The 27,587-nt window shown below is 36.4% G+C and overlaps 1 protein-coding gene across 2 annotated transcripts in view; it reads right to left on the bottom strand.

Annotated features, from left to right (window-relative positions):
- LOC121424193 (heme peroxidase 2-like) overlaps positions 1 to 27,172 on the bottom strand; it is a 40,549-nt gene extending 13,377 nt beyond the window's left edge. For both annotated transcript variants that reach the window (XM_041619802.1, XM_041619804.1), the window contains exons 1-14: positions 27,021 to 27,172; positions 23,387 to 23,447; positions 22,085 to 22,251; positions 18,994 to 19,108; positions 16,599 to 16,780; positions 15,205 to 15,384; positions 13,027 to 13,278; positions 11,588 to 11,846; positions 10,011 to 10,197; positions 8,578 to 8,682; positions 6,510 to 6,619; positions 4,610 to 4,783; positions 3,751 to 3,923; positions 723 to 849 (exon numbers count right to left, since the gene is read on the bottom strand). In XM_041619802.1, the coding sequence (XP_041475736.1) occupies positions 723 to 849; positions 3,751 to 3,923; positions 4,610 to 4,783; positions 6,510 to 6,619; positions 8,578 to 8,682; positions 10,011 to 10,197; positions 11,588 to 11,846; positions 13,027 to 13,278; positions 15,205 to 15,384; positions 16,599 to 16,780; positions 18,994 to 19,108; positions 22,085 to 22,251; positions 23,387 to 23,412 (2,057 nt within the window). In that variant the 5' untranslated portion in view covers positions 23,413 to 23,447; positions 27,021 to 27,172. The remainder of the gene's footprint in view (positions 1 to 722; positions 850 to 3,750; positions 3,924 to 4,609; positions 4,784 to 6,509; positions 6,620 to 8,577; positions 8,683 to 10,010; positions 10,198 to 11,587; positions 11,847 to 13,026; positions 13,279 to 15,204; positions 15,385 to 16,598; positions 16,781 to 18,993; positions 19,109 to 22,084; positions 22,252 to 23,386; positions 23,448 to 27,020) is intronic.
- Positions 27,173 to 27,587: the final 415 nt, after the last annotated feature.

The following is a 27,587-nucleotide window of genomic DNA, read 5'->3' as shown; positions in this document are numbered from 1 at the left end:
GTCACCGAAACAGCAAAACAGATAAGTTCCCCGATTTGTCCTTCTCGCGGCAAATTCAAGATTGGCTGGGCGATTACTTAAAAATAGCCCTGTGGCTGGTAGGAGATCGCCGGGAATCGGTGGGTCGTAAGCCGATCATTGCTTGGACTCCAATACACATAGAAAAGTTCCCCGATTTGGCCTGACAGGGCACTGCTCGACCACCGATAAGTTTTTTTACAGCCCAATCGACTTCTACAAACATCGTTGGGCGATGCCTAAATTCCAGCGGCGCTTGAGCATGCTTGTAATCGGTCAAGCCTTAGCCCGCCACTCCAAGAAGTATGTTGTTTAAACTTTTATAAGTGGTTTACTTTTTAGAATTTTTTTCTTCACATCTTGTTAAAAACATTAGGCTTAACAGGCTTATAAACAATCTGCTAATGGTCTGTTATTCCTAAATATTCACATGGCACTTAGAGCGCAACTCGAATGTCACTATTTTCCTGAATCTATGAATGAATGAAGGATGAATGATTTAATTAATAATTTACACGACCAATGGCGAAAACTTTACAGCGAGATGAGCTATTGTGGCCAACGCATGTCGAGACCATCGATAGAGTCACACCAACGAAACCGACTCAAACACCGACCGAATCTGTTACGTTATCTCCTTTGGCATATTCATCGTCGATAGGTTTGGAGTCAATTCATTGGTGTGACGACAGCATAAAACATACCTCACATAGTCACATTGACACACCGGGGTGTAGAGGGCATAAGGTTGGACTTCGAGTTCGTCACTATTATCCAGTGTACTACAGATCACACTTGACAGCGATACCTGTTTGATGGCAGCTAGCTTAGCTGAAATCATAAAGAAAATAAGGAAGGTCTAATATATAACATTTATAAGGCAATTTCTTATATGGTAATCGTGGGTGTGTGTGGGGGGTGGTCATTTCCCCCTCCCTTTGATGGGATGACGGTTACTGTCACCTGATTATGTGAATTTTAAAGAGAACTTCAGGTTTTGACAATAGCGACTACAAAGGCGTATCTGATCATTTACAAAGAAAAAGTTTTCCAGGTCTTGTTTTTTTTGTTGGCTGATGTCCTGTTTCAGAACATGCCCCTCAATCAACATGCTGCAAATTTGGAGCAGTCAAATTGAGAAGGAGACGATCCCCAAACTTCTGCAAACACAGTCATATTGACCTCATAGTAGACTTGTTAAGAGGTTGAACGCTGTCAAAGAGACACACTGTATATATATGCAAATAAGCAAATTATGTCGATATAGTAAAAATACATTTTTCCAAATAAAACACTTGGAATATTATTCTGCGTATAAAATTTGTGTAACATCAATGGGTCAGATGCATAAAAAGTAGCAATTGCTTTGGTTAGGCATTTGCTTTATTCCGTATGCAAATAAATGAGTAAGCAACTTTTTTTTGCTAGTAGGCTCAAACAATTGCTTACTGCCTGTTAGCATTCGTTTTACGATTAAGCTATCTCTAAAAAGTTCATCCATAAAGCGTACATTTTGCTTGTGCGTTTAAGCATTTGTTTGAGTTTTTCCAAGCTACGTCAAAGCAGCTTGAGCGTTTTCTTGATCAGGATGTTCGCGTCTTAATGATGTTTACGTATACCTAAGAGAGAACCACACAGTGTACAGTAGCCTGCAATAAGTGAACATGTTTTCTTCCTAGTAAGAGCAAACTATATGAATTCATTAACTAGAAATAAGTTAAAGGAATATTTGACACCATGTCTAGGTAAAATATGTTACAGGAGAGAAGCGGTATTTTGCACTGCCACACTTTTGCATTCGATTCCCTACTTTGTTCTGCTATTCGTATTCGCACGCTGCAGCGTGACGTCGCTATGGTTCAAACCGCTTGCAATTGCTTTCTGAAGCCAAGAAAATGATTTGAGCACAAGCAAAGTGTAATGCCTACGAAATAACGCAATTGCTATGGCATAATATTTTGCTTTAATAGCTATCAATTGCTTGTGCCTGAAGCATTTGCTCGCCAGCGATTGCTACTTTTATGCATCTGAACCCATGGGCCCGATGCCTAAGTAGCAATTGCTTCAAGCACAGGCAATTGCTATGCATCTGACCCATTGGTAGCAATTGATTCAAGCACAAGCAATTGCTCATCAGGCAAAAGATCTTCCTTAGCAATTGATTTAATTATTTCGTATGCACAATCCTTTGCTTGTGTTTAAACCCTTTTTCTTGCCTTCAGAAGCGATTGAACAATAACAACGTCACGCTGGTGCAAACACGACTTACAGAACAAAAGCGGGACTCGAACGGAAAAAGTTGGTAGCGTTTCTCTCCTCTCTTCCTGTAACATCTTTCCTCAGACGTGGTGTCAAACTTTTCTAGTTTCTAATTAATAAATCTATGGTATTCGATTTGCCCTTACTAGGAAAAAAACGTGTACATGCAGGCTATTGTACACCTCGGGGTTCTCTCTCAGTTACATAAACATGATTATAAAATGCGGACGGGCTGATCAAGCAATTGCTCAAGCTGCTCTGAAGGAGCTTGAGAAAACCCAAGGAAATGATGCTCAAACGTATAAGCAAAATATTCGTTTTATGCATACGCATTTAAGCAATAGCTTAAATTGTGAAGCAAACGCTGTTAGGCATTAGCAATTGTTTGAGCTTATAGCAAAAGCTTTTGCTCGCTCATGTTTATACATACGGAATCAAGAAAAAGCCTAGCAAAAGCAATTGCTACTTTTTATGTATCTGGCCCAATGTCTACTGACGAACAGCTTCTTTCAATCTATTGTCAAAGACAATCATGGAATCAAAGTTGAGAAATATGAAGAGAGAAAGTTCTTCAGATGACAATAACAGGGACAGTTTTAGTGAATTCATTAAACAGCCGATAGATGCAGGTGTATGCTTGGACCTTGGACAAAGTTTGAGGTTGATCCATCAAACTGTTCTTTACTTTTAAAGGTCAAGTCCACCCCAAGAAAATGCTGACTTATAGAGAAAAATCAACTATCATAGTGCTGAAAAATTCATCAAAATCGGATGTGAAATAAGAAAGTTGTGACATTTTCAAGTTTACTTTTCACAAAACAGTGATAATGCGCAACTAGGTGAGTCAGTCCATGATGTCCATCACTCACTATTTCGTTTGTTTTTTATTGTTTGAATTATAAAGTATTTCATTTTTTACAGATTTGACAAGAAGGACCAACTTGACTGAACCATATAGTATTAAACAATGCTAATTCCACATGTTCAGGGAGGAATTAATCGTTGTATCACTTGACAATGAGAAAATAAGAATATAATCATATACAGAAGAAATAGTGAGTGGATGACGTCATAGTCTCCTCATTTGCATACCAGCCATATAACTGTTTTGTGAAATTAAGCGAAACTTTAAAATGTCATAACTTTTTTTATTTTACATCCGATTTCGATGAAATTTTCAGTGTTCTGCACGTTGGATTTTTCTCTTTTTATTCAAATCAACTTTTTGTTAGGGTGGACTTGTCCTTTATACTGCTATCCTCTGATTAAGTTTGAAGTGGATCCGACAAACGTTTCTTTACTTACCGCAACGGACGAAAACCGGGCGCACGAACTACTTTAACTATCTCTGAACATTTTTTACTGGTCCAGAACTGAGAATACGAACCGAGTGACAACCAGAAAATCACATACGGAAGGCGGATGTATATAAATATATTAACAAAATTTATTTGACACAAATTATTATCTTACCGTCTGAGAAACCCTCTGGCTCATTCCTCTCATACCAGAAGCGATCTCCATGACGAAATCGCCTGAACTGGTTACCGACGATACAAGCAAGGGTAGGTCCAACCCGACCTCCTTCCACGTGCTTCTCAATCATTAAACCTATGAAGAGGTCTATTTCGCGATACCCTTCGGGGCTAGAATGGTCATGAACGAAAAGCGGGGTGTTTTTTTATAAACATAGCAAGTAAGCAATATAGGCGTGATACATCAAGCATTTTACACACATCTAACTCTACTCACGTGCATTAAAATGGTACCTGCCGGTTACCTGTAGATGTCTTTCTTAGCTGTTCTTAAAGTAACACACGACTTTGCGAATGGAACACATTTTCAGGGGATAAGCCATTTGAATAGGACTATATATATATCACTTGGTACAAAAAACGGACATCAGTCGTACGTTAAGTTAATTCAATTAAGTCAATTTATTTATTTAACATAAGAACAGCTATATAAAACACTCAACGGGCAAGAAAACTTTCCGTCACCTTCACCTACGAAAGGGCGTGGAGTGGGATGCGAAAATCTCTTATTACCTTCAAGAAGAAGGCCACATCCATCCGATCTCAATTTTGGCATCCTTAAACGGCACAAGAACCAGCAGTGTATATAGCTCCAACTTAAGTCTTGAACTACTCATATCGGTGTGTTATTTGTGTATTTTATACATTCAAGTAGAGAAGGCCAGATTTGGTTTAACTGTTAAAATATGATGCAAAAAGACTTTTTTCCTTACACCCAAAATATTTCATGGAGAGCTGGTAAATTAAGTAAACAGTCCACGAGAGAGACATGCAATAATTAAGTGAAATAAACTTACCCGTAGAGATTCGCGAGTTCTTTAATAAGAAGGTCATCCTGGAAAACTCCCAGATAGTCATTCCAAGAGGAGATCTTCTTTTCATGGTTGCACTTTTCATAGTATACCGTGTAGGAATTGAGGCCGTGTTCGCGTCCCCTCTGAATGTTAATAGCTATCAAGTCGAGACCGTGCCTGGAGGTAAAACAAAGGAGTTATGTTATTTTCTAATGACAAGGCGTGGTCTAGTGGTTCTGGCTCTTGTCTTTTAACGCATGGTCCTAGAGGTTTGAATCTCAGCCATGGCATACATTCCTTGATACGCAATGTTGGATAACAAGTGGAATGCCTCTGGCTGTCTCACCTGCATCACGCAATTCAACATAGCAGCAGTGCTGACTTTGAAAACTACTATAACTCGCACAAGATGTTCAGTGATACTTGGTTACTTATTTCCACGTTTTATGAACTAGACCAATACACTTACAGAGATAGGATGGTAATTCAACAAATACCCCCAATGTGGCCAAAGTTCATTGACCTCACATGACCTTTGACCTTGATCATGTGACCTGAAACTTGCACAGGATATTCAGTGATACTTGATTACTCTTATGTCCAAGTTTCAAAAGTCAGATCAATAAACTTGCAAAGTTATGATGGTAATTCAACAGATACCCCCATTATGGCCAAAGTTCATTGACCTTGGTCATGTGACCTAAAATGCGCACAGGATGTTCAGTGATACTTGATTACTCTTATGTCCAAGCTTTATGAACTAGACCAACATACTTTCAAAGTTATGATGGTAATTCAACAAATACCCGAATTCGGCCAAAGTTCATTGACCCTAAATGACCTTTGACCTTGATCATGTGACCTGAAACTTGCACAGGATGTTCAGTGATACTTGATTACTATTATGTCCAAGTTTCATGAATCAGATCCAAAAATTTTAAAGTTTTGATTGTAATTCAACAGATACCCCCAAATCGGCTAAAGATCATTGACCCTAAATGACATTTGACCTTGGTCATGTAACGTGAAACTCATGCAGGATATTTGGTGATACTTGATTAACCTTATGTCTAAGTTTAATGAACTATGTTCATATATTTTCTAAGTTATGATGACATTTCAAAAACTTAACCTCAGGTTAAGATTTTTATGTTGATTCCCCCAACATGGTCTAAGTTCATTGACCCTAAATGACCTTTGACCTTGGTCATGTGACATGAAACTCTAATAGGATGTTCAGTAATACTTGATTAACCTTATGGCCAAGTTTCATGAACTAGGTTCATACTTTTCAAGTTATGATGTCATTTCAAAAACTTAACCTTAGGTTAAGATTTGATGTTGACGCCGCCGCCACCGCCGTCGCCGTCGGAAAAGCGGCGCCTACAGTCTCACTCTGCTATGCAGGTGAGACAAAAACGTGTAATCCTTGATAGTGCTCAACGGTAATAGGAGCTTGTATGGAATATTCAAGTTTAAAAAAAAAGAATTATGTGTTGTGTCTGTGAGGGAGGGGTGTGTGCGCGCGCTCCTGTGAGGATGTGTGTACGTACGTGTGTGTGCCCATGAGCAAGGCATTAAATCAACAGTGGTATTTCATCATGCATTAAAATGATTGGAAATGCTATACGCATTCTTGGTAACAATGTGTGAACAGTTTTTTTTTGAAGTGTGAGCGTATAAGGTTCACGTGTTTTAGGTTTAGGATAAGGATTAGGGAAGGGAAAAGAAAGAAAAAATGTAGTGCATCCGAATTTACGCCATAATTAAGCTTGTTACTTTGTATTCATTGATTCGATTTTCTCATGACTCCAGTTCTTATCCATCGTCAATGGACGAAAATCCAATCTGCAACAAAAGGAATACCTCACACAGGATTCTCTCAACGAACCGCATTACTTACCCAGTTTCTACATCCTCGAAGAGATGACCCTGAATTCCAGAAGAAAAATGGCGATCGATTTTGTTCACTCTCTGGTTGATGTTTCCGAGAATAAAACCGTTCATACCGTTCTGTTTCAGAAGAATGATAATGTAAGTATGATTAGATTATAATCAGGGTCACAGTCCCAACGTTATGGAAGCTTAAAAGTGCCACCGAGATGTTGAGATAATTATCTTGGGAAGTCGACATCATGATAGCAAAAGATCAGATGACGAGATCCCGGATCTCGTCATGTTGACATCTTGTGGAAGAGATGATCAGATGACAAGATCCCGGATCTCATCATGTCGACATCTTGTAGAAGAAATGATCAGATGACAAGATCCCGGATCTCGTCATGTCGACATCCTTTAGAAGAGATGATCAGATGACAAGATCTTCGATCCATGATCATGTCATCTGATCATCTCTTCCACTGGATGTAGACATGTCGAGATAGAAGATCTTGTCATCTGATCTTCTCTTCTAAAAGATGTCGACATGACGAGATCCGGGATCTCGTCATCTGATCTTTTGCTATCATGATGTCGACTTCCCAAGATGATTATCTCAACATCTCGGTGGCACTTTTAAGCTTCCATACAACGTCTCCAAACAGACCAATGTTATGACATGGGATATATTATTTATTTTTTTGTATTTATTTATTGATATATTCATATTCCACAATCATTAAAGTACATTTCGTAATCATGTTTACAATGAAAAAATGCATAACATTTGCAGGATTGAAACGTAGCAATGAAATGAAAAAGTGGAGGGGCCTACTAACAAGCAGAGCTTGTAAAATGTAGACCCCTATCAAAACTTCATACAAGGGTAATATGATACAAATAGAGTAAAATAATCAGCAAAATTCTATAAAATTATATAGATATAAACACTGTAACACAAATGTATTTACACTATATACAAAATTAAATATTGACTTCAAAAAATAATCAATACTACCGTGGATAAGTATGAAGTTCACAAATATTTGATTGAATCAATAAGAATTCAGGGGAATTTTTTTAATGAGTAATTTAAATCGTATAAGATTAGCTGCCTCTTTCATTTCTCTGTCCAGAGAATTCCAGAATTATCTTAGTTTTGGTAGATTTTGAGATGGTTTCTTCAGTGTGGTCGTAGCAAAAGTGACTAAATATTTGTTTGATCTGTGAAGTGCGATCGCCACACTTCATGGATCAAACAATTCAGTATATCTCGGTTTAGGCCTTCGTTGCACTTAAAACAATCCCAATGCTGTACTGATCTATTTGCACGGTTAATTAATTTTGGGGGAATAATAATGACACGTTATTTTCTTTAATTCAAGATTTCCATATTGCACCATTAATACTTATTATCATTATCTAGATGTTATCCAAGAACTGATGCCTTTTATTAGCTTATCTAATTTGAAGGTAGCGGAGAAAACTAATTATTACAATTGTTGAATTTAATTGTACGAATGTGCAAAATTGCAACATCCGCGCGCAAAGGGTTAAAGACATGTTTTCACCCTACCCCTTTCACATTTTTTGAGGGGCGTCAGCAGCTGTCGGATCTATGGTATGAATAAATCTGAGGTCGAAAAGCTACGTCTTTTGTCATTTATATCCTTATATAATTCCCAACGTCTTCTTTTTATCACATTGTATTAAATAGTGAATTTTCAAAGCAAACTGCAACCAGTTTCTAAGCAACCTCGAATTGTGGTGATGACAGTTGCAGTCAGTTTGTTATTGTTAAAAGTGTAATAATAAGAACGAAATGGATCCAATTCAAATTAAATCGAATGAAATTTATTGATCAAACATACATGAAGGATTGCAGTGTTAAAAAGTCGTCGTCACTTCAAATTTGTGTGTGTGTTTTTTTAATGGCTTCCTGCAGCGGCCATTTGTTTCAAATGGTTTAAATGTCCAGTCTTTAAAAGCCTAGCTGAAAAGAAATCGACAAATAAAAAGGAAATGAAACTGCTAAAGTAAAAAAAAAATCTGTTACCCAAGCCCAAAATTATATATTTCAAAGAAATTCTTACAATTTCACTGTCGTAAATCGCAGATGCGTTGAAGAAGGCATGACGAAGTTGAACGCTTCTCAAAGGTTTGTTGTCATTGCTACGGGTCTCAAGCTCAACTGGAATCTTTAAAAGACAAGGGGACCGAATTTCAAAATAAGGATAAAATGGTAAAAAGATCTCATGCAACTAGTATCATTTGATAATAGTTTACACGGCTTTAAATCTTAATTTATGAACAAAAAATGTAGGAAACTATATTTCAACACCATGATTACAATTTACCTATCAATATACACAAACCAAGCTGAAAATTACTGAGGCTTGATAATATCGAAAATATTGATAGGGGTAAAAAGTGAAATCATTTTTATCGGCGTCAATTGATCGTTCGATACTTTGAATACACATACATTGTAATTGATTAGGGAAACAACGATAACGTTTTCCTATCTACTTCGGCATAGTAACGGTCATATCCATCATCAAACATTCAAATTCAAGCAATTTATCCTTAATTGCCTTTCCAAAGCTTCAAGTAAATACTAATGAACCACAAGTACATGATCTATTTAGCATCATTGTCTGCCATGTATAGTGACGCTCAATATACGCTATGGAAATAAGTAGGGTAAATAATCATATAAACATAAAGTTGAATTTTACAAATATCGTTGAACATTACAAATATCGTTGAACATTACAAATATCGTAAGGAATGATCATACATTTAACAAAACCTTTTGATATTTCCTTCTTAAAATCAATTTAAAGATATTCTTATTCAATCCCTTTTGATTTAAACCTAGTTGTTGTTTATTAATATATTTTATTGCACAAAGTTTCTATAATGAATGTCATAACTTGTCTTATTTCATATGAAATTTAGAAGGGCTTGTATGGAAAAGGTGGGTACATAGTAAAAACTGTGGTGTTAACCGTTGTACATAGAGGACCACACCAGTTATTTTACACCGGTGTTAAATTGGTGGTGTTAGTTTTACACCTAAAGGTGTTATTACAACACCTTTTGTTGTTACATTTACACTCTTTGGTGTTATGTTCAATCTCTAGGGTGTAATTTTAACACATCAGGGTGTGGTCCTCTATTAACACCAATTGGTGTCAGTTTTAACACCGCAGTTTTACAGTGTAGCGTCGCATCGCGATCCTGACGACAGTTGCTATAAAATAGCTGCTTGATGTTTGAATCTGCATTTCATTTAACCAGATGAAACTATGAAGAATGGCGTACAAGTATTTTTTAAGTCTAAACGTACCCTTTCGGCGAATTTGGGCGGATCTATGGACGATGGGTGAGGTTCCCTTTAACGCGAAGCGGAGCTATATACCAAGGCTTTCGGTACAAGATGATTTTGAATACATTTTCAGTATTTTACTATTTTTATTTATCTTTATCAATGGGTTGGGGGTGAAAACCATGTCAATCATACCTGACTATGACCTAAACGGTAAGCTGCTCCGGCAAATTCATTGGATAATGTAGCACTGACATCTTTCTCGTATACATCGGTTCGTCCTCTCCTAATTTTCAGGCCAAAGTGCTCGACGGACTTCGCGCCCAAAAGAGCTGGAAGGTATTCGTTGTAAACAATATGTTGGAAGACTGCACTAACGATCCTGAAATGTGGCGATGATGGGAGAAAGAACAAGATAGTCATCTTCAGCAGGAAAAAAAACAAAAAAACATTTATGTACCTTTATAATAATAATAATAATGATTATAATACTCAATGTTCATAACGCGCTTTTCCCACATGACCCAAAGCGCTCAGAATTTCAGTTAACTTATTCATACAAAAAAAAAAAAATCAGATTGGCATATTGAATGAGGTCAGTTGCCAAGAACAAACAAGTTTTAAGGGACTTCCTAAATGACTATTGGGGATTGTCTTATTGAGAGAGGGAGTTTGTTTCATTCCACTGAGGATGCAACGGTGAATGCTCTATCTCCGGTTTGTTTTCTTTTAGTTGGATGTGATAATTTAAGTGGGTCTTCAGAGGATCTAGCTCTTCTACCTGGGACATAAATTTCTAAACAATCAGACAAATTTTGGGGGCAAGGTTATAGAGTGAGTTGTATACAAAAAGAAGTAACATACAAATATGTCGTTGCCTGACAGGGAGCCAGTTGTGAATTATGTAACAGGGGTTCAGGAGGTGTGTCACGGCGGACTTCAAAAATAAGACGGGCAGTCCAATTCTGGATATGTGAGCCATTGGTATTAAAGAAAGACCATTACAGAAATCATGGACGTATTAGGTCCATGCGGAAAACAAGACGAGAACGGATAAGGGAGCGAAATGGCATGGTTAGCAGTTGACTGATCAATAAACCTCTGAATTATTATGTTCCTCAAACGATATATGACAGTACAAACAGAGGAAATATGATCATTCATAGTCATATGTTTATCAAAATATACCCGTAGGTTCTTAATTTCTTTTCTGAAGGATTAATACGGAGATCACCAATTTAAAGTTGAATATAAGGCAATTTCTTTAAATTGTGTGGGGAGATAGCTATGAAAAAAACAGTTTTTGTTTCGTTCAGCTTTAAATTGTTTACAGTCATCAAATGTTTGATGTCAAGTATGCATCTCTACAATTTATCAAGAGCATTTTCATTTCATACAATTCATATGATATCAAAAGCAGTTAAGACGTTGAAAATCATTAAACTTAATTGCGATACAATTAAAATGATCATATTAGTGGAAATGACAGTACTAGTAATATAAATCGTAAAACGCGTGCTGGACAAAAGCAGTGCTCTACATTGTTTTCCAAAGTGTATTCACAATTTCGGACAAACGATAGAAACGGTGATTAAGAAAATAACATAGAAAATTCGTTGAAAATGAATTACCAAGCAGAAATATTTGAAATCTGAGATTACTCTGAATTTCCATTTCTTTGTAGATCCATGGTGTGAAAGTAAAGCGTATATAAGGTAATTTCGATCAAATGGTTAAAACAATAAAAGGGGATATAAATGAAATGAGCTCACTTTTTGGTCTCTTCGAATAGTGTATCATCACTCCAATCATTGTTGCGCTCCTTAAGTTGCCTGGCGATCACATTATGATATCGGACAAACATCGTATGGAATCCTGTCAGCGTTGGCTGCTCTGACGCTCTCGAGTCGCCGGCGAGTGCACATCCAATGTTCCTCGAGTCGTCCATACCACGACACATTTTTTCGGTACTATCCACAGGTAAGAAGGGAAGCAAGCCGTCAGGATGTTCAAGGACTTTCATGAGGTAACCTGATTGTCAGGAAAATGTTCAAACAATAACAATATAATTACAGTGGATATAACTAGTTTCATTGTCTGGCATGTCTGGTAATAGCATTAAAAATTCGCCGTGGAAATATAATACAGATATTGCCTACCTATAGTTTGAATATAACATTTCCTTTCCCCGACGGAGTTATATTTTTCCCAAGCGCGCAGCGCTGAGGGAAAATATTATCCCGATGGAAAAATATAGCTTCGGAGGGGAGTTGAAATGTTATTTATTAAAACGATAGACCAGGCAATATCTGTTATATTGTATAGTATATGTGGATTCGCCATCAGAAATTGCATTCATCATCTGGCTCCAACACGAAATTCTTGCTGCAGCGCTGATCCATCTACGTCATAATAGAAAAGATTTTGAAAATACATCAAGTGCGTTCTTCATGCAATCGAAGCGTTAACAGCGCGTACATAAAATAAACTACCTTGTTCCGCCACTTGTAAGCAGCGAGTGACGTCACCTTAGTGAATATAACGCCGCAATTGAAAATACTACGCAGTATATTCCCTGAGGTGCAGGTGACGGCAAAACCTAGAATATAACTAATGCGATCCTCGCACCTATGGTCACGTGATGGCGTATTGACCTATCACTAATTCGAATCTGCATAACCTATGTAATATGATTTTGTATTCAGTTTTGTGTTTTGTATGCAAAATGTATACTATGCTAACCATAATGCAGTACACATGTTTAGGCCGAAGTATAATTCATAACCAAAGTATGTGATTATACTGGTCTCATGAAATACAGAACCAGAACGTCCATATTTCCCATATTACGTGAACAAGGGAGGCCAAATAATGAAAATGGGGATCGACAAATATCAACAAACTTCTTTATTTGCCTATGGCCATTAAGGCGACATAACAAGATGTAATATCTGATATCTCGTTTAGACGATATCAATGCCGATTTGGCGTATGTAGGATTGATTTCGAGCTCCATGTAAACCAGTGGCGTACCTAGGGTATTCCACAGGGGGCAAAACCGGCCGAAAATTTGAACAAGCAAAAAAAAAGGTCTTCATGCTCGTGAGGGGAGGGGGGGGGGCAAAATAGGTTTTCAAGCTCGCCAGGGGGGCAGGGATACGTCATTTGCATGAGTTTTGACTCGTCAGGTACGCTAGTGATTTAAACATACCATCTTTTAGCTCATCAAGTTCTGCTTGTGTTGACCCATAAACCGCCGATGCATCCAGGTACGCAGTGATGTCATTGAGATGTTCACGTGGCAGAGGATCGGTGCTGTCGGAAGCGCAGACTTTGGCATTTATCCCGACGGTACGTGGTAACGCCATGCATTCCGTTTCACCCTTGTAAAATATGTCGTTGACGTCTATCTTGATGGGGCAACATGATGAATGTACTGGTGACGAACAATCGTCGCATGTCGCTGCCGAGAAATGATAATCAGTTTCTTGTTATTTCTATTTTAGGGGGTAATTTTGATGTGATGAACATCTGGGCCCCGTCTCACAAAGAGTTAAGATTGATCTGATCAATCGTAACTCTATGGAAATCCATCAGTGTCATAATTTCATCTACAGGAAATTTGCCAAATCTTATTCGTAATCAAAGGAGAACACTCCAAATTGTCAAGAAATCAATGAATTTATGGATATGGATTCATATCTAGAATTCTTTTGAACAAACATGCATTTCATATGTTGACTTTGCTGGCTTTCCATAGTTACAATTGATTGGATCAATCGTAACTCTTTGTACAACAGGGCCCTGTTGATAGTTATTCGTGACATTTCTCCTTCAGCTTGCAAAAGAAGGTATTAATGATACTTAACTATGACATCGGAACAGATAAGGTATAGATAGAAAACCGTTACAACCAAACACAAAATCATGAAAGCATCATCCGTTCGTAAAAAGCATGAAAAATTATTCATTACGTATCTTTATCGTCTTTAAAAATCAAGTCCATCCCAGAAAAAAAAAACAAATTCAAAGAAATACAGAAAACTCAAATTAAGAATAATGCTGAAAACTTTATTAAAATCAGATGGAAAATAAGAAATTCATTACATTTTTAAGTGTCGCTTGTTTTTATTCTTTTTTTTACTCACATGACAATGAGGAAATTCAAATATTTCATATATCATATGATTAAATACAAAGATATAATGATTGGGTAATGTCATTGGTCCACTCATTTGCATACTGAGCAGGATGTGCATATAACTTTTATTTTTAATTTAGCAAAACTTTAAAATGTCATAAACTTATTTCAAAACCGATTTTGATGAAATTTTCAGTGTTTGATTTTTCTCTTTCTATTCAAATCATCTTTTTGTTGGGGTGGACTTGTCCTTTGATTTATATTCCAGAAAACGTCCTTCATATAGCAATCATTCATTTATGTATATTTTAAGTTGTTAATATGAAAAGATGAAAAATTTATTGTTCGAAACAGACATGAAATGAAATACTCCGAAAATTTACTTTGACCAATGTTATTGATCAAGGGCCCAGCAGCCACTGTGCAGCGCCAGATCGACTAGGCTCTATCCCTTTAATAATGTTGAACGTCAAACAGGGTAGCAGCAGCTCCCATATTTTGATGTCTTTTTGTCTGACGCAGCCGTGGTTTGAACTCCCGACCTCCCGGTTGTGGGACGGACTCTCTACCAACTGAGCCAACAAATCAGTTTTAAATGATAATTCTTCCAGTCTACAGGTATAAGCCACTACACCATGCTTTACGTATTGATCAATGTCGTTGATATAGGACAGATTGATGAACTCAGCATTCACACATGGTGTTGTCAAACCCCTAACTCTTTCTTTAAACAACAGTTCGGTGTAAAAATGGCAGAGGCATAAATAGCAGAAGTACACCACAAATTCAAGAGCTAATATAACTCCCTAATAACACTCCTCTTAGAGTGAGACGATTGACTTGTCGTTTAGGAGTCTTTTTGAGAGTGGATTTATCTTTTTTTGGACTGAAGAAGAAGCCATAATGCACTCTCAAAAGATGTAAATTCCACTCCAAAAAGAATGGTACCTCATCTCACTATTAGAGGAATGTGATCAGGGACCAGATTATATTTTCATTTAGAGTGTTAAACTGGTAGAAGTAAAAAAAAAAAGCAGAGGCAATAATGGCAAAGGTAAAAATGGCAGTGTTTCAAAATTCATGTCTTACATCCCCATCCACTCAATATGACATCACAAGACAAAGCCCTTGCATTTAATATGGTGACTAATTCTCGAGAATACTGATCCTAAATAGTTATAAAAGGAATTAAGGATTACACCAATACGGCATTAAATCGGCACATAAATTAGTCTTTATAATACTTACAGCCGAATTGTGGAGCATGAGCGATGTCGTGGTCAATTAACTGGCCCAGAATAGCCAATGCCATGGAACCATAGGGATCATTTCCTTCGATGTCGGCGGTGGTACCTATCTTCACTGACACATCACGAGGATTCGGCAATGACAGCTTAGGGTTGCTGTGTGCTCTCTGTTCGGATATACCTAAAATCAAAACCATAACGATGATTCAAAATTATCATGATATGAACAAACGATGGTAGCCAACTTGGAGGGGAATTTCCACTGTCGATGGGGTTTTTTTAATACAAATCTGTAAAATTAGAGAGCAAATTTTGGTTTAAAAAATTTGGTGAAAAATAATGAATAATAATAATAAATAATTAAAAAAAACTTTAAAAACTGTTAAGTTTCAAGTTCTTTTTTTCACTTGTGACGTCATGATCAGCTCCTCCACATGTGATGTCATGAAGAATCCATTAAATTCCATTTTGTTGTGAGAATATGACAAATGAAAATATTATTTTCTTATAGCACAGGGGTCGTGGAAACTGGGGGGATAAGTGAGCTTCAGCACCCTCCCCACTTTTTTTTCTAAAACGAAGTACAAAAACGTAAATATTACCATCCGATTGTGATTTGCATCTTCAGCCCCCCCCCCCCCCCCCCCATTCAAAACCGTTCTGCGCGTCCTCTGTAGCAGTCTGAGGTATTGACTGATGTGTCTAATGATATATCCGCCCCACAAATCATACCGTTTTCATTTTTTTTTAAGTAACATATTTTAAGCCTATATCACATGACATATGCGGGAGCTGCTCATCAGTGACGTCACGAATTAAAAGTTCTTTCGTTCTTAACTCAGTTTTTCTTTGACGGAGTTTCATCAAACCTCTACCAATATTTTCTCAATTTTTTGAGAATCGTAGTCCATGTCAGAATTTCAGCTTCATTATATAGTTTGATTGGGGAGATTGAATGTAACCAAAATGTTTTCAAGAACGAGGTTACAACGAACGAAAATTTAATTCAAGCAGCTTCCAATTAAGGAAATGGCTTTTGTGGCTACCTGTTTCGCCATTAGTTGCATGGAAAAAATGAAAAGTGCTATCCGTCGAAAATATAGATCATTAGGAATATTCTTACAACAACAAAAACAAGAACAACATCAATAATAATAACAATAATGATAATAACTAATAATAACCTTAATTAATAACACCAGAGAGACTCTTTAGATAGCCGAGCGCTCCAATCCATGAAATGATATGGGGAGCGTTTCATGAAAAGTTTCGTCGGTGAATTTCACAAACTTGTTTGCACTCAGCCGATCAAATTGAAGGATTTATAGTAGCTTATAACAATAGTCAGTGGAAATTAATGACTACTTGTATCTTGAAATGCTCCCAAGTGCTCACCATCTGCATAGGCTGCTGGTGATATTCTAAGCAGAGGCCAGTGAGCTTTTCCCCAGCTGGGAAATTCCAAATTATTACAAGTTCCGTCCAATCTGCGATATTTAGTGTCTTTCTCGCTAGAACAGTCACCCGAAAATATGAATCCAGTACTTGTGAGATCTTTGCAGTACTCCGGTGGAAGGCTACGCATAACAAAAACAGAGTACGAAGATTATTGATACAGCGCGTAAAAAAATCGGATTGATGGGGCATAAGTCATCATCATGATTTGAATATTTGGTTATTCATTGAGTCCATTAAGACATGAAAGTAGGAGCTAGAAGGAACACAACGAGACTTCACACTAGCGAGCAAACATGGCTAAGCGCATTGATCAGTCCCTTTATTTGTCGTATCGATTACACTCAGACGACGCACGTCGGATTCAAGATCGCAGTGAATGAATTGAAAATGCCCGTCTTATGATAATGAACAGCTGTGAGGTCTTTGTCGAAAACCGGTCAACCGGACCAGCAGTTTCCTTCTATTATACTGACCAGGGACCAATCAGTGCGGTTCTTTCATATTTGCAATCCATCGAAAACCTTTGTGTTACAGGGGTGTCGCGGGGGGGGGGTTCAAATGCACCCTTCTCCCCCAAAAAGGCCGTCTTCGGGTGTGGGGTGGGATTCTTTTGAGAAGCTCGACATGTTCATAGTGTGTTGCTATATTCATATCTACTGTAGATCAGCGACACACTGCCTGACATTGGATTTGTTTTCTTCCAAATCGCCCCCTTGAAAAACCTGGTGACGGTACTGCTACTGGTACTTCTACTACTACTACTACTACTACTACTTCGGCTACTACTACTACTACTACTACTACTACCACCACCACTACTACCACTACTACTACTACTACTACTACTACCATTACTACTTTTACTACTACTACTACTACCATTACTACTACTACTACTACTACTACTACTACTACTACCATTACTACTACTACTACTACTACTACTACTACTACTACTACTACTACTACTACTACTACTACAAGGCCACTACTACTATTATGACGGCTACTGTACAACTACTAATACTACTACTTCTATTACTACTGTTTCTTCTTCTTTTACTAATCCTACTACTACTATAAATATTTCTCCTTCTACTATACTTCTACTTCTATTACTACTACTACTACTACTGCTGCTGCTGCTGCTACTGCGACTATTACTACTACTACTACTACTACCACTACTTCTAATAATAATAATACCGCTATAACAACTGCTACTATTACCACTTCTTCTTTTTCTACTGCTTCTATTATTATTACTACTACTACTACTACTACTACTACTACTACTACTACTACTACCACTGCTACTACTACTACTACTACTACTACTACCACTACTACTACTACTACTACTACTACTACTACTACTACTACTACTACTACTACTACTATTACTACTACTACTACTATACTATCACTACCACTACTACTACTACTACTACTACTACTACTACTACTACTACTCATATTACTACTACTACTACTACTACTACTACCATTACTACTACTACTACTACTACCACTGCTACTACTACTACTACTACCACCACCACTACTACTACTACTACTACTACTACTACAAGGCCTACTACTGCTGCTGCTGTAGCTTCCCCCAACACCAATACTAATCTAAATGTGCAAAATATCTTCTTATCTACATCTTAGGAAAGGTATCTAAATTCAAATCTCCTTGGAAGTGACAGTTTTCTATACAAAATTTTAATGATTATAATGAATTTTAATAGTAATTTTATCTCACATGTGGCCCTATTACAATAAACAACTAATAGTAATAATAATAATAAGAGCAATAATAATAGATTGATATCTAAGTATTTGATGAACTCATGTTAACAAGTGTATACAGTTCTTTACGCATTACAACTATGAATAATCAAAATATTATGAAATGATTTATCAATAATTTAAAACAAAATAAAATAAAATATCAAAGAAAAGGTGCAACTTTCGTATATTCGAATGTAAACTAAATCTAGATCTAGACGTATATGAGTATATTCTCGCCTGCATCCAGCATTCATACACGGATGGAGATATAAAACTATCACAAACATCCAGATCTAGACTGAAAAACTCTAAGAAATCTTTGAATACAAATAAGTTTTTACGAACGGAAATTTTTGAAAGGTACATAGAAACTAATAATATCAAACAGGTTAGTCGGATATTTATGAGTGATGACCTTGCGACTCAACATTGGAGCTTTTATAGAACAAAGTAGCAAACATATACATTACCATTTTTTTTTACTTCAAAGGAAAAAAATGGTAGTTTGCAGATATAGAATGTTTTCTAAACTTACTCATCCGTAAGGGAAAGCACCTTTTCCGCAAAAATTTCCAAGGCTCCCAATTTCAAATCAGTCTCGTCGGCCAGATTGTTATTAGCTAACAACTCATCTGGTGACAGTGAGTCGCCTGGAAAGAAATGCATGAAAATTATTTTAAAAAAAAATACAATAATGATGATAATTAATATTGTTATCAGTATTATTGTTATTGTTATAATCATTACTTTTTTTATATATGATGATGATCATAATAGTAATGATGATGATAGTATAAGAACAAATAAAAGCATAAAAGGAGAGCTTACTTAACAAGAGAAAAGAAACGATATGAACAAGGTTTTTACATTGCTCAATAATTTTAGCAATGACTTGAGCTATGGCTTGATTTGAATAAGAGTTCGGATACTGGGCGATACAATTCTTGCAGTAATTACCATATTCTAGTTATTTATGTGAGATGCTCTAATAGTTTATAAATGAAACTGTTTAGGTATTTCATGAAGCTGATTTTAAAGTTGTACTTTTGCAAACAACTTAAAATGAAGTGACCTATTTGAATGACTTGACTTTAAGAAGTGCTCAGATCATTGTAACAACGTATTTCTTTACTCATGATGTCAGCAATATGTACATGTATAACATAATTAACCAAACATTTATTCCTAATTCGCTTGCATCAATAATTGTTTAATTAAAGACAAGCCTTCTATTAATGCTTACATAAAGTACTTAGGCCCCAAGTGTCCAGTTCTTAAAGGGTTTTTTCTCCAAATATTTCAACTCGCAATTTCTATTTCTTCACACAGTGGTGCTCAAAAGTTAGTGGACCCTACAAGAAAATGAACATATTGAACGTGTTCAAGTTCTGCCCATGTTTTAGATATTTTATTGTGAAATTGGGTGATAAAATATTACATTCAATTAGAAAACTTGTATCTATGGGCTCGACAAACAATTTAGTGTTGTTGTGTACATTCAACACTCGGCACACATATTTTGTGGAGGGGGTTCACTATCGTAGAGCGTTTTGAGCAGAATTGCCTAAATGCATGTACATGTCTATACATAGTGAAACAGAAAAAAAATGTCCCATTGGTATGAAGTTGTCTTGTCTAAGGTATGAACACTTTCAATTCAATTCAATTCAATTCTGATTTTATTGTGAAAATGGTACATGACAAAAGTCCGAAGACTCATATTACCATATTAAGTAAAAATGTACACGTATATTATTAAAAGATTACAATAAATCACTATTCTAGTTCTAGACAAATAATCAACACATAAAGCCAGAAAATATAATTTTGGACAATCTCAAAAAAAGAATAAAATTGATTGAAATTATAACATTGTAAAACTATCATCGTCAAAATTAAAACAGCAGAGTTGCGAGTATTAAAAACATATAGATTAACATCTAAACTTTTAAATATCATCATATCTAAAAGTAGAAAAATATGTATATATATAAAAAATTTGTAAATAGCAAGACAAATTGAATAACATATAAGACCTATAAAAATATAAACCAGATCAAAGTTGTGAATAATTGCAATTTCAAATTAGTTAATCATTAATTTATTTATAAACATTATAGAGTAATTCTCCCCGCATGATTATGGTGGTACCGGTTTTATGTAGATCTTTCCATGCATGACTGACTACGAGTCATTCTCCAGAAGGTGGTCAAATCCCAGTAATGCCAAGATACTGAGTAAAGAGTGAAATAAAATGTGAAAAAGTATTCGTGTGCTTGCACCGATGGCACGCACGTCTTTGTTCGCACTGAGCCGCACCCCCCACACGCACACACACACACACCCACACACTTATGGCGGGCTCAGCTTATGTAACTGGTTCCAAATCGGACAAAGCCATTTTGAAAGTAGGTACACCAGTAGGATAGTTGTTCACTGATGATCAATGAAACTTTCTTCTGAGACGTAAAAATGAGATAATGGGTACATGGAAAATGAAACACTGCTTTATGAAGTGTTTAGGAAGCGTGTGTTTGGGTGTGTATGGTATTATGTGTGTGTGAGGTAATGTGTAAGTGAGGGTGTACTTGTGTGCGTGTGTGGGATTACATGTATGTGTCTATGTTATGTTTTTTCATAGGCTATTTTTTTACTTTTTACTTTGTATTTTATATGGACCCCATGGAAGAACAGTATAGTCATGTCGACTAAATTGAAAATGGGCTATCCATCCGTTTTGCATTTTGGGTTTTTTATACGGAAAATAAATACTACTACTACTACTACTCCTTTCTGCGTACAAGCGATTATATTTTCACAGTCTGTTCATTCTTCATCTGGCATCTAATTGGTGCACCTGGGATTTGACCACTTTCTGGCGATTGTCTCGTATTTACTCATGCATCGGGAAGAATCACTCAAGAAGGACTTATCAATAAATCAACGATTAAATGTTCATACTTCAGACGAGACAAACTGAAATCATTTTATATGGAGCTTGTGAACTTTTCTATGTTTGATCATTCATACAAATTTTTTTTAGATCAATCGATTGGCAGTGTGCGAGGGAATAAAGAAAAGGCCAATGCCAAACTATTAAACACGCTACACCTCAGATCATGCACTGTAAAAACTGTGGTGTTAAAACTGACACCAATTGGTGCTAATAGAGGACTACACCCTGAGGTGTTAAAATTACACCCTAAAGATAGAACATAACACCAAAGAGTGTAAATGTAACAACCAAATCGATTGGCAGTGTGCGAGGGAGTAAAGAAAAGGCCAATGCCAAACTATTAAACACGCTACACCTCAGATCATGCACTGTAAAAACTGTGGTGTTAAAACTGACACCAATTGGTGCTAATAGAGGACTACACCCTGAGGTGTTAAAATTACACCCTAAAGATAGAACATAACACCAAAGAGTGTAAATGTAACAACCAAAGGTGTTGTAATAACACCTATAGGTGTAAAACTAACACCATCAATTTAACACCGGTATAAAACTGGTGTGGTCCTCTATGTACACCGGTTAACACCACAGTTTTTGTTGTGTGGTTCCCAAATCTATGTTCTTAGAGGTGCGGATACAAGCTTATCAGAATCACTTCCGTCGGTAGTACCTTCAGCCGTTCCATCAACTGTTCCATCAACCGTTCCATCAACCGTTCCATCAACAGTTAGATCAACCGTTCCATCAACCGTTCCATCAACAGTAGCATCAGCGATCGCTGCATCAAGATCTGATTGTGAAAGGGCAACAGAAATATACAGAAGGAAGCTCACCACCCTACAAAAAAAATTAAGAGTTAAATTTAAAGAGAGAGTTATACAAAATTAAAAGCTATTAAGTGAAGAAAAATTGGGAAAGTGCAATAGGTGGTGCAACAGAGATGGTATGAGTAATATAATTAGTAAAGTAAAGACGTTTTACTTTAAAATTCCAGACGAACGGTTGAAAAAGTTAGAAGAAATAAACGCATATTATATCACAAATTGCATCTACTGCTTGAAAAAATACATCATTGTTTACAGGTTTTAAAAAGAATCGCCCTTGAGGTAGATGTAGAAGTAAACTCCTGATTAATGTGCGTTTTAAAAATGATTTTGTTTAATTATGATTTTATTCACTTTTATTTCTAGTGATTTACAGCTCATTAAAAGGTGTCAAAAGGAACGACCAGATGAAGAAGAATCAGCAGGGCAAGTGCTCTTCTTTTTATCTGTCTGCTACATCGTCGTGTCAGCACATAGTGGCGCGGTGGTAGAGCACCTGCCTCAAAAACGGGGGGTTGTGGGTTCGAGCATGGGCCAAGTCATTGCAATAAGTTTAACAAGTCCGTATTCCGAATCCCTGATTAACTTAAATAATGGTCTATCAAAGTCTGGACTAAAATTATGGGAAGGTAAAAGGGTACAGAATTTGTTTACACTGTATTGCTTCTTGTTTTTACCAAGATCCCTATGCCCATTATTTGACAGTGAAAAAAAATTGTAGTATTTATCATTTCTAAATCCCAGTCTAAATTCCAACGATTTAAAAAAAATCTAGATCGGCTGTGAAGGGTGTCAAGCCAATTTCTTTTTAAATATATTAAATATTTAGGATGAACTAAATGTCAAATGACTTCAATTCAAACTTTTTAAATCCCAAGATGGAAGAAATCTTATTCTATTATTCGACTGGTCACTATTCCGATCTGCCGATCTGGATTTATTATTTTAAAATCCCTGGAATTTAGAGGGCAATTGCTAATGGTTTGAATCCGAAATGTTACGATTATTGATCATTAGCGAGATCGGTGTCACTTTTGGCGATGCATAGATAAACCACAAATTTAGACCATAGTTTGAGTTAGACCGGAGTTTAGAAATTTCGGACCTCGTTCTATAACTTTCAAAATCATTAGTAGAAAACTACTTACCACAAGAGGTGGACACCTGGATTCATTTTATCAATGTCCAAGAGGGATCAACCCCTGACTCCTATAGTAGTTAAAAATCAAAATTAAAGAAACAGTGTCATGAGTTCTTTTATTATCGTTTATTCTTCATGATTTCTTTGTTCAGATTATGCATCATTTAACGTTTTCGTGCGAGAACAATCGAAAAATGTGTTATGGGCTATTTTCTCTTTGATTTCATTTCGGTCATCTCACTTATGGAAGACGGGAGAATCACATTTGATAGGGATTGAATCCTTTCATTTCATCATGTTGTAATGTGGTCGTGCACATTCTTAAGATCTGGGGTTGACAAATAGCCCCAAATAGATTGGTAGAATAACCTCGCCATCATCATGAGAAAATAGTGTACCCCTGTGGGCGTGCACATTCTTAAGATCTGGGGTTGACAAATAACTCCAAAGAGATTCGTAAAATCGTGGACCTATTCGTAATAGGTCCATGGTAGAATAACCTCGCCATCATCTTGAACAATACGATCCCCTCCCTGAATGCTCTGCTCTTCCATGCATAGATATAAGCCTGTTCCCGGTTGTAAACTGCGCACGAGCAGAAAAGGGTCATTTGAGATAAACCATGAAGGTGGCTTTCAAATTCACTGACATAGGAATTTGATGATTATTCATGTATTCCTTTCAAAATATTCATTTTATCACATCCAAGCTGAAGAGTAATAAATAGAGCCTTCATAATCACTGGTATTTGACAGGAGCCTATTAACAATAGTCAAATGTGCCAAAGGCAGACAATAAAACAGATTTTCTAAACTTTATCCCTGATGTACTATTCTAGTCACCTGGTATATACCCGGGGTCTATACAATGCCTTTTGTTCTAAGAATTTGAATACTCTACCGGTAAAGCTTACGTAGCATCTACATTTGAAAATGATTGTGCTTATCCTAATGAAAAATTACAAAGGTCATTTCAGAAAAGTTGATCATGAGCCAACCGTGAACTGGCTTATTCACTGACATAGGCATTTGTAATTCGATGATTATTCATGTATTCCTTTTAAAATATTCTTTTCATCACATCCAAGCTGAAGAGTAACAAAGTCTTCATAATCACTGGTATTTAACAGTAGCCCAAACTATAGTCAAAATGTGCCTGAAGCAGACAACAAAACAAACAAATTAAAAAAAAAAACTTTACCCCTGATGTGCTATTCTATTCACCTGCTCTATACAATGACTTTCATTCGTAGAATTTGAATGCTTAGCCGGGAAAACTTATGCAACATTTTCATTTGAAAATATTAGTACTCATCCTAATAAGAAATCGCAAAGGTCATTTGAGAAAAGTTGATCATCAGCTAACAGTGAGCTGGCTGATTGTGATTGAATATTAGGATTTTGGTTGGACGCTGGTTTTATGGTAATTTCTAACTTGGCGAGGTATGCCAGTGGTAGAGTGTCCCCTTTAATATGAACGGGAGGTCGTGGTTCAATCCCTGGCCCGAGTCATACAAAAGACTTTTTTATAAAATGGAATCTGCTTCCTTCTTGTCAGGCGCTCGATGTAAGAGAATGGAGAAGGTTAATAATAGAATGTATCAAGCATCAATTCAAGTCAGGTTTAATAATAATAATAATGATATTATTATTATTATCATTGTTATTAACACGAAGCATGCCTTGCATGATCCAATGAAAGTGATAATTGTTCTTCTTGGAAGTCCCCCCCCCCTGCTCCGTCGTCGAATTCTTCTAAAGCCCTCCCACCACCACCACCATAACCACCACCTTCCTCTAAAATCCTCATTTCACCTTGTGTAACTTTAAAACACTGTACGTAGCCTAATGATCAATAATTAGGTGTTATTAAGACAATGGATAGTTGATTTTGTGGGCCTACCAGCTGTTGTTATAGAGACACCCTATCTATTGTGTCTGTATATATATTGACACACCCCATTTTGCCAGCAAATTCACACGCAGGTGCAGACCTATATTAGCAGACATGGGAAATACCCCCCCCCCCCCCTTCATCCCCTTTGATTTTCCATGCAAGTTATAAAAAGTATATTAAAAAGTTTTACATAACGGTAAATCCTGACTTATCAACAAGTGGGTCTCCACGCAAAGACTAGCACATAGCATGGCCTACATAAGGCGCTATAGGCTGCACATTCAGACCCTTTACACCAGTTAAGGGTTTGCACAGCAGACTAGGATAAACGAGTGAGGTTGTGTACATTGTCAAGTTTCAGTTCACATTTCTCATTTATCGCAATAATCAAAACACGTTTTGAATGACATCCACAACAGAAAGTATGCATTAACATAGACCCTTGGCTGAAATAATATCTAAACTTACTTGATTGAATAAAAAGTAAACTTGGGAAAATGGAAAAAATTATCAATTTAACAGTGATCAGCACGAGAGTACCTGTGGAGTTATAGCTGATAAGAGAAAGTGCTTCTTTAAGTCGTACTAGGCTCTGCCTACGTTTATATAGAATTGAGATGTAAAAATAGATGGTCAGTGCACTGTAAAAAAAATGTTGAAATTACGCAATAAAATTGTTTCAACAGATTGCCTTAGTTTTTTCAAGTATTAATGAGTTTTGCAGTTTTAAGTAAACTTTACTTATTTTCTTTGCATCCATTTCACTCTGGAAAATTAATTTACAATAACTTAATTCAATTTAGTAAAACAACCACTAAAATGTTTGAAAAAACCAAATGGGAGAGTGGACTTTCGTTATTCTCTTCATTATAATGGAGAATAACTTAAATAAAAATAGAAATTAATCAAATTTTGAAATCATGGAAATAAAAACAAATAATAAAACATCAATAACTAAAAAAAACAATAATATGAAACTGAACTTCGTTGATTTTTATAACAGTTCATTGATTATTAACTCGTGGTCAGTATGGACTGTTCGTAAAAATGTACGTTATCAATCATGTCAGTGATGCAGATATAGCTCGCTTTTGGATATTTAGAAATATTTCACAAGAGAAAAGCTACCACGATTCTCCTACAAGTATACCATAATAAAAGCATGGAGCTATTAATAGCTCTATGATAAAAGTATGGGGCGATGCCAACGTGCAATGAATATATTATGTTTAAGGAAAAAAAATTTGAGTCAATAGAACACACGAGTATTTCTGGAGATCAATTTACAAATTCAATAACATGACATTTCCAAGAGATTGTAGTAAACATGGACTCCCGGAAATCTGGGATCTCGAACCTGTGTGTACAAGAGTTCTATACGAAATTTACAGAATATAACATTTTTCAGAATTTACTTAATCTAGTACGTATGCGCGACTAGAATGTTATCCAATAAAGGGACTGACTTTGAGACTATGAACACTGAAATATCGAATCCTCTTATTCAAGTGAAAATACCATCACATTGTAAAACAAAAAAAGAATTGAAAGAGGTAGATGCAGGATAACAAAAATAAAAATCTCGGCATTCTAAATAGTCAAAGTTTGCTTTAAAATTCGTAAGAAAAAAAAAGACATTGGAGATGAAATGCACTTATATTACCAACCAACTGGGCAGAAATAATACTTACTCCCTTACACAACATAAACATTTTAAGCATAGAATACAGCTCAAAATATCTTACCGTTTGAAGAAGAAATTTCCAGAAAATTCCGTTTGTTGCTACGCTTTACTCGATACGACGTGAGATAAGATCCGAAATGACACCTAGCATCAATAACTCCAGAGCCCAACGACTCTAATGACGACGACAAAAGTTGTGAAACCTACCAACAAAATCAACAATCCAGAATCTCTTCTCTGATGGGTACACGCATGCGCAAGCCAAACACCCTTCCCCTAAAGACGGTTGCAATGGGCCAGCTACACCAACCGTCCGACTCCAAAATGACTGACAATATCCCATTCAAAACAACGTAATAACGTAGATCGGTCATGAGTCGCTCCGTTGGTGTGACTATAATAATATTAGAATAGAAGATTGCTCGGTGAATTATTCCGGTAAAAAGATATCAAAATTGGTCTTGATTGAAATGTTTTTTGACACGTCAAAGTGTGATTGACGCACTTTTGATCACGCGATTCTATTGAAAATATGAACAAATAAAAGGTGTAAAAGAGGATGGGGTCAGTATACTAATTAAAACATCTGGTTAATTGCAACAGGGTCCAAGGGCAATGTGTTGGTAGA

Source organism: Lytechinus variegatus, chromosome 11, assembly GCF_018143015.1.
Source record: "Lytechinus variegatus isolate NC3 chromosome 11, Lvar_3.0, whole genome shotgun sequence".
In the NCBI taxonomy this organism is placed as follows: domain Eukaryota; kingdom Metazoa; phylum Echinodermata; class Echinoidea; order Temnopleuroida; family Toxopneustidae; genus Lytechinus; species Lytechinus variegatus.
The sequence above is the reverse complement of the archived record's forward strand: the minus strand, read 5'-3'. Positions and strand labels throughout refer to the sequence as shown.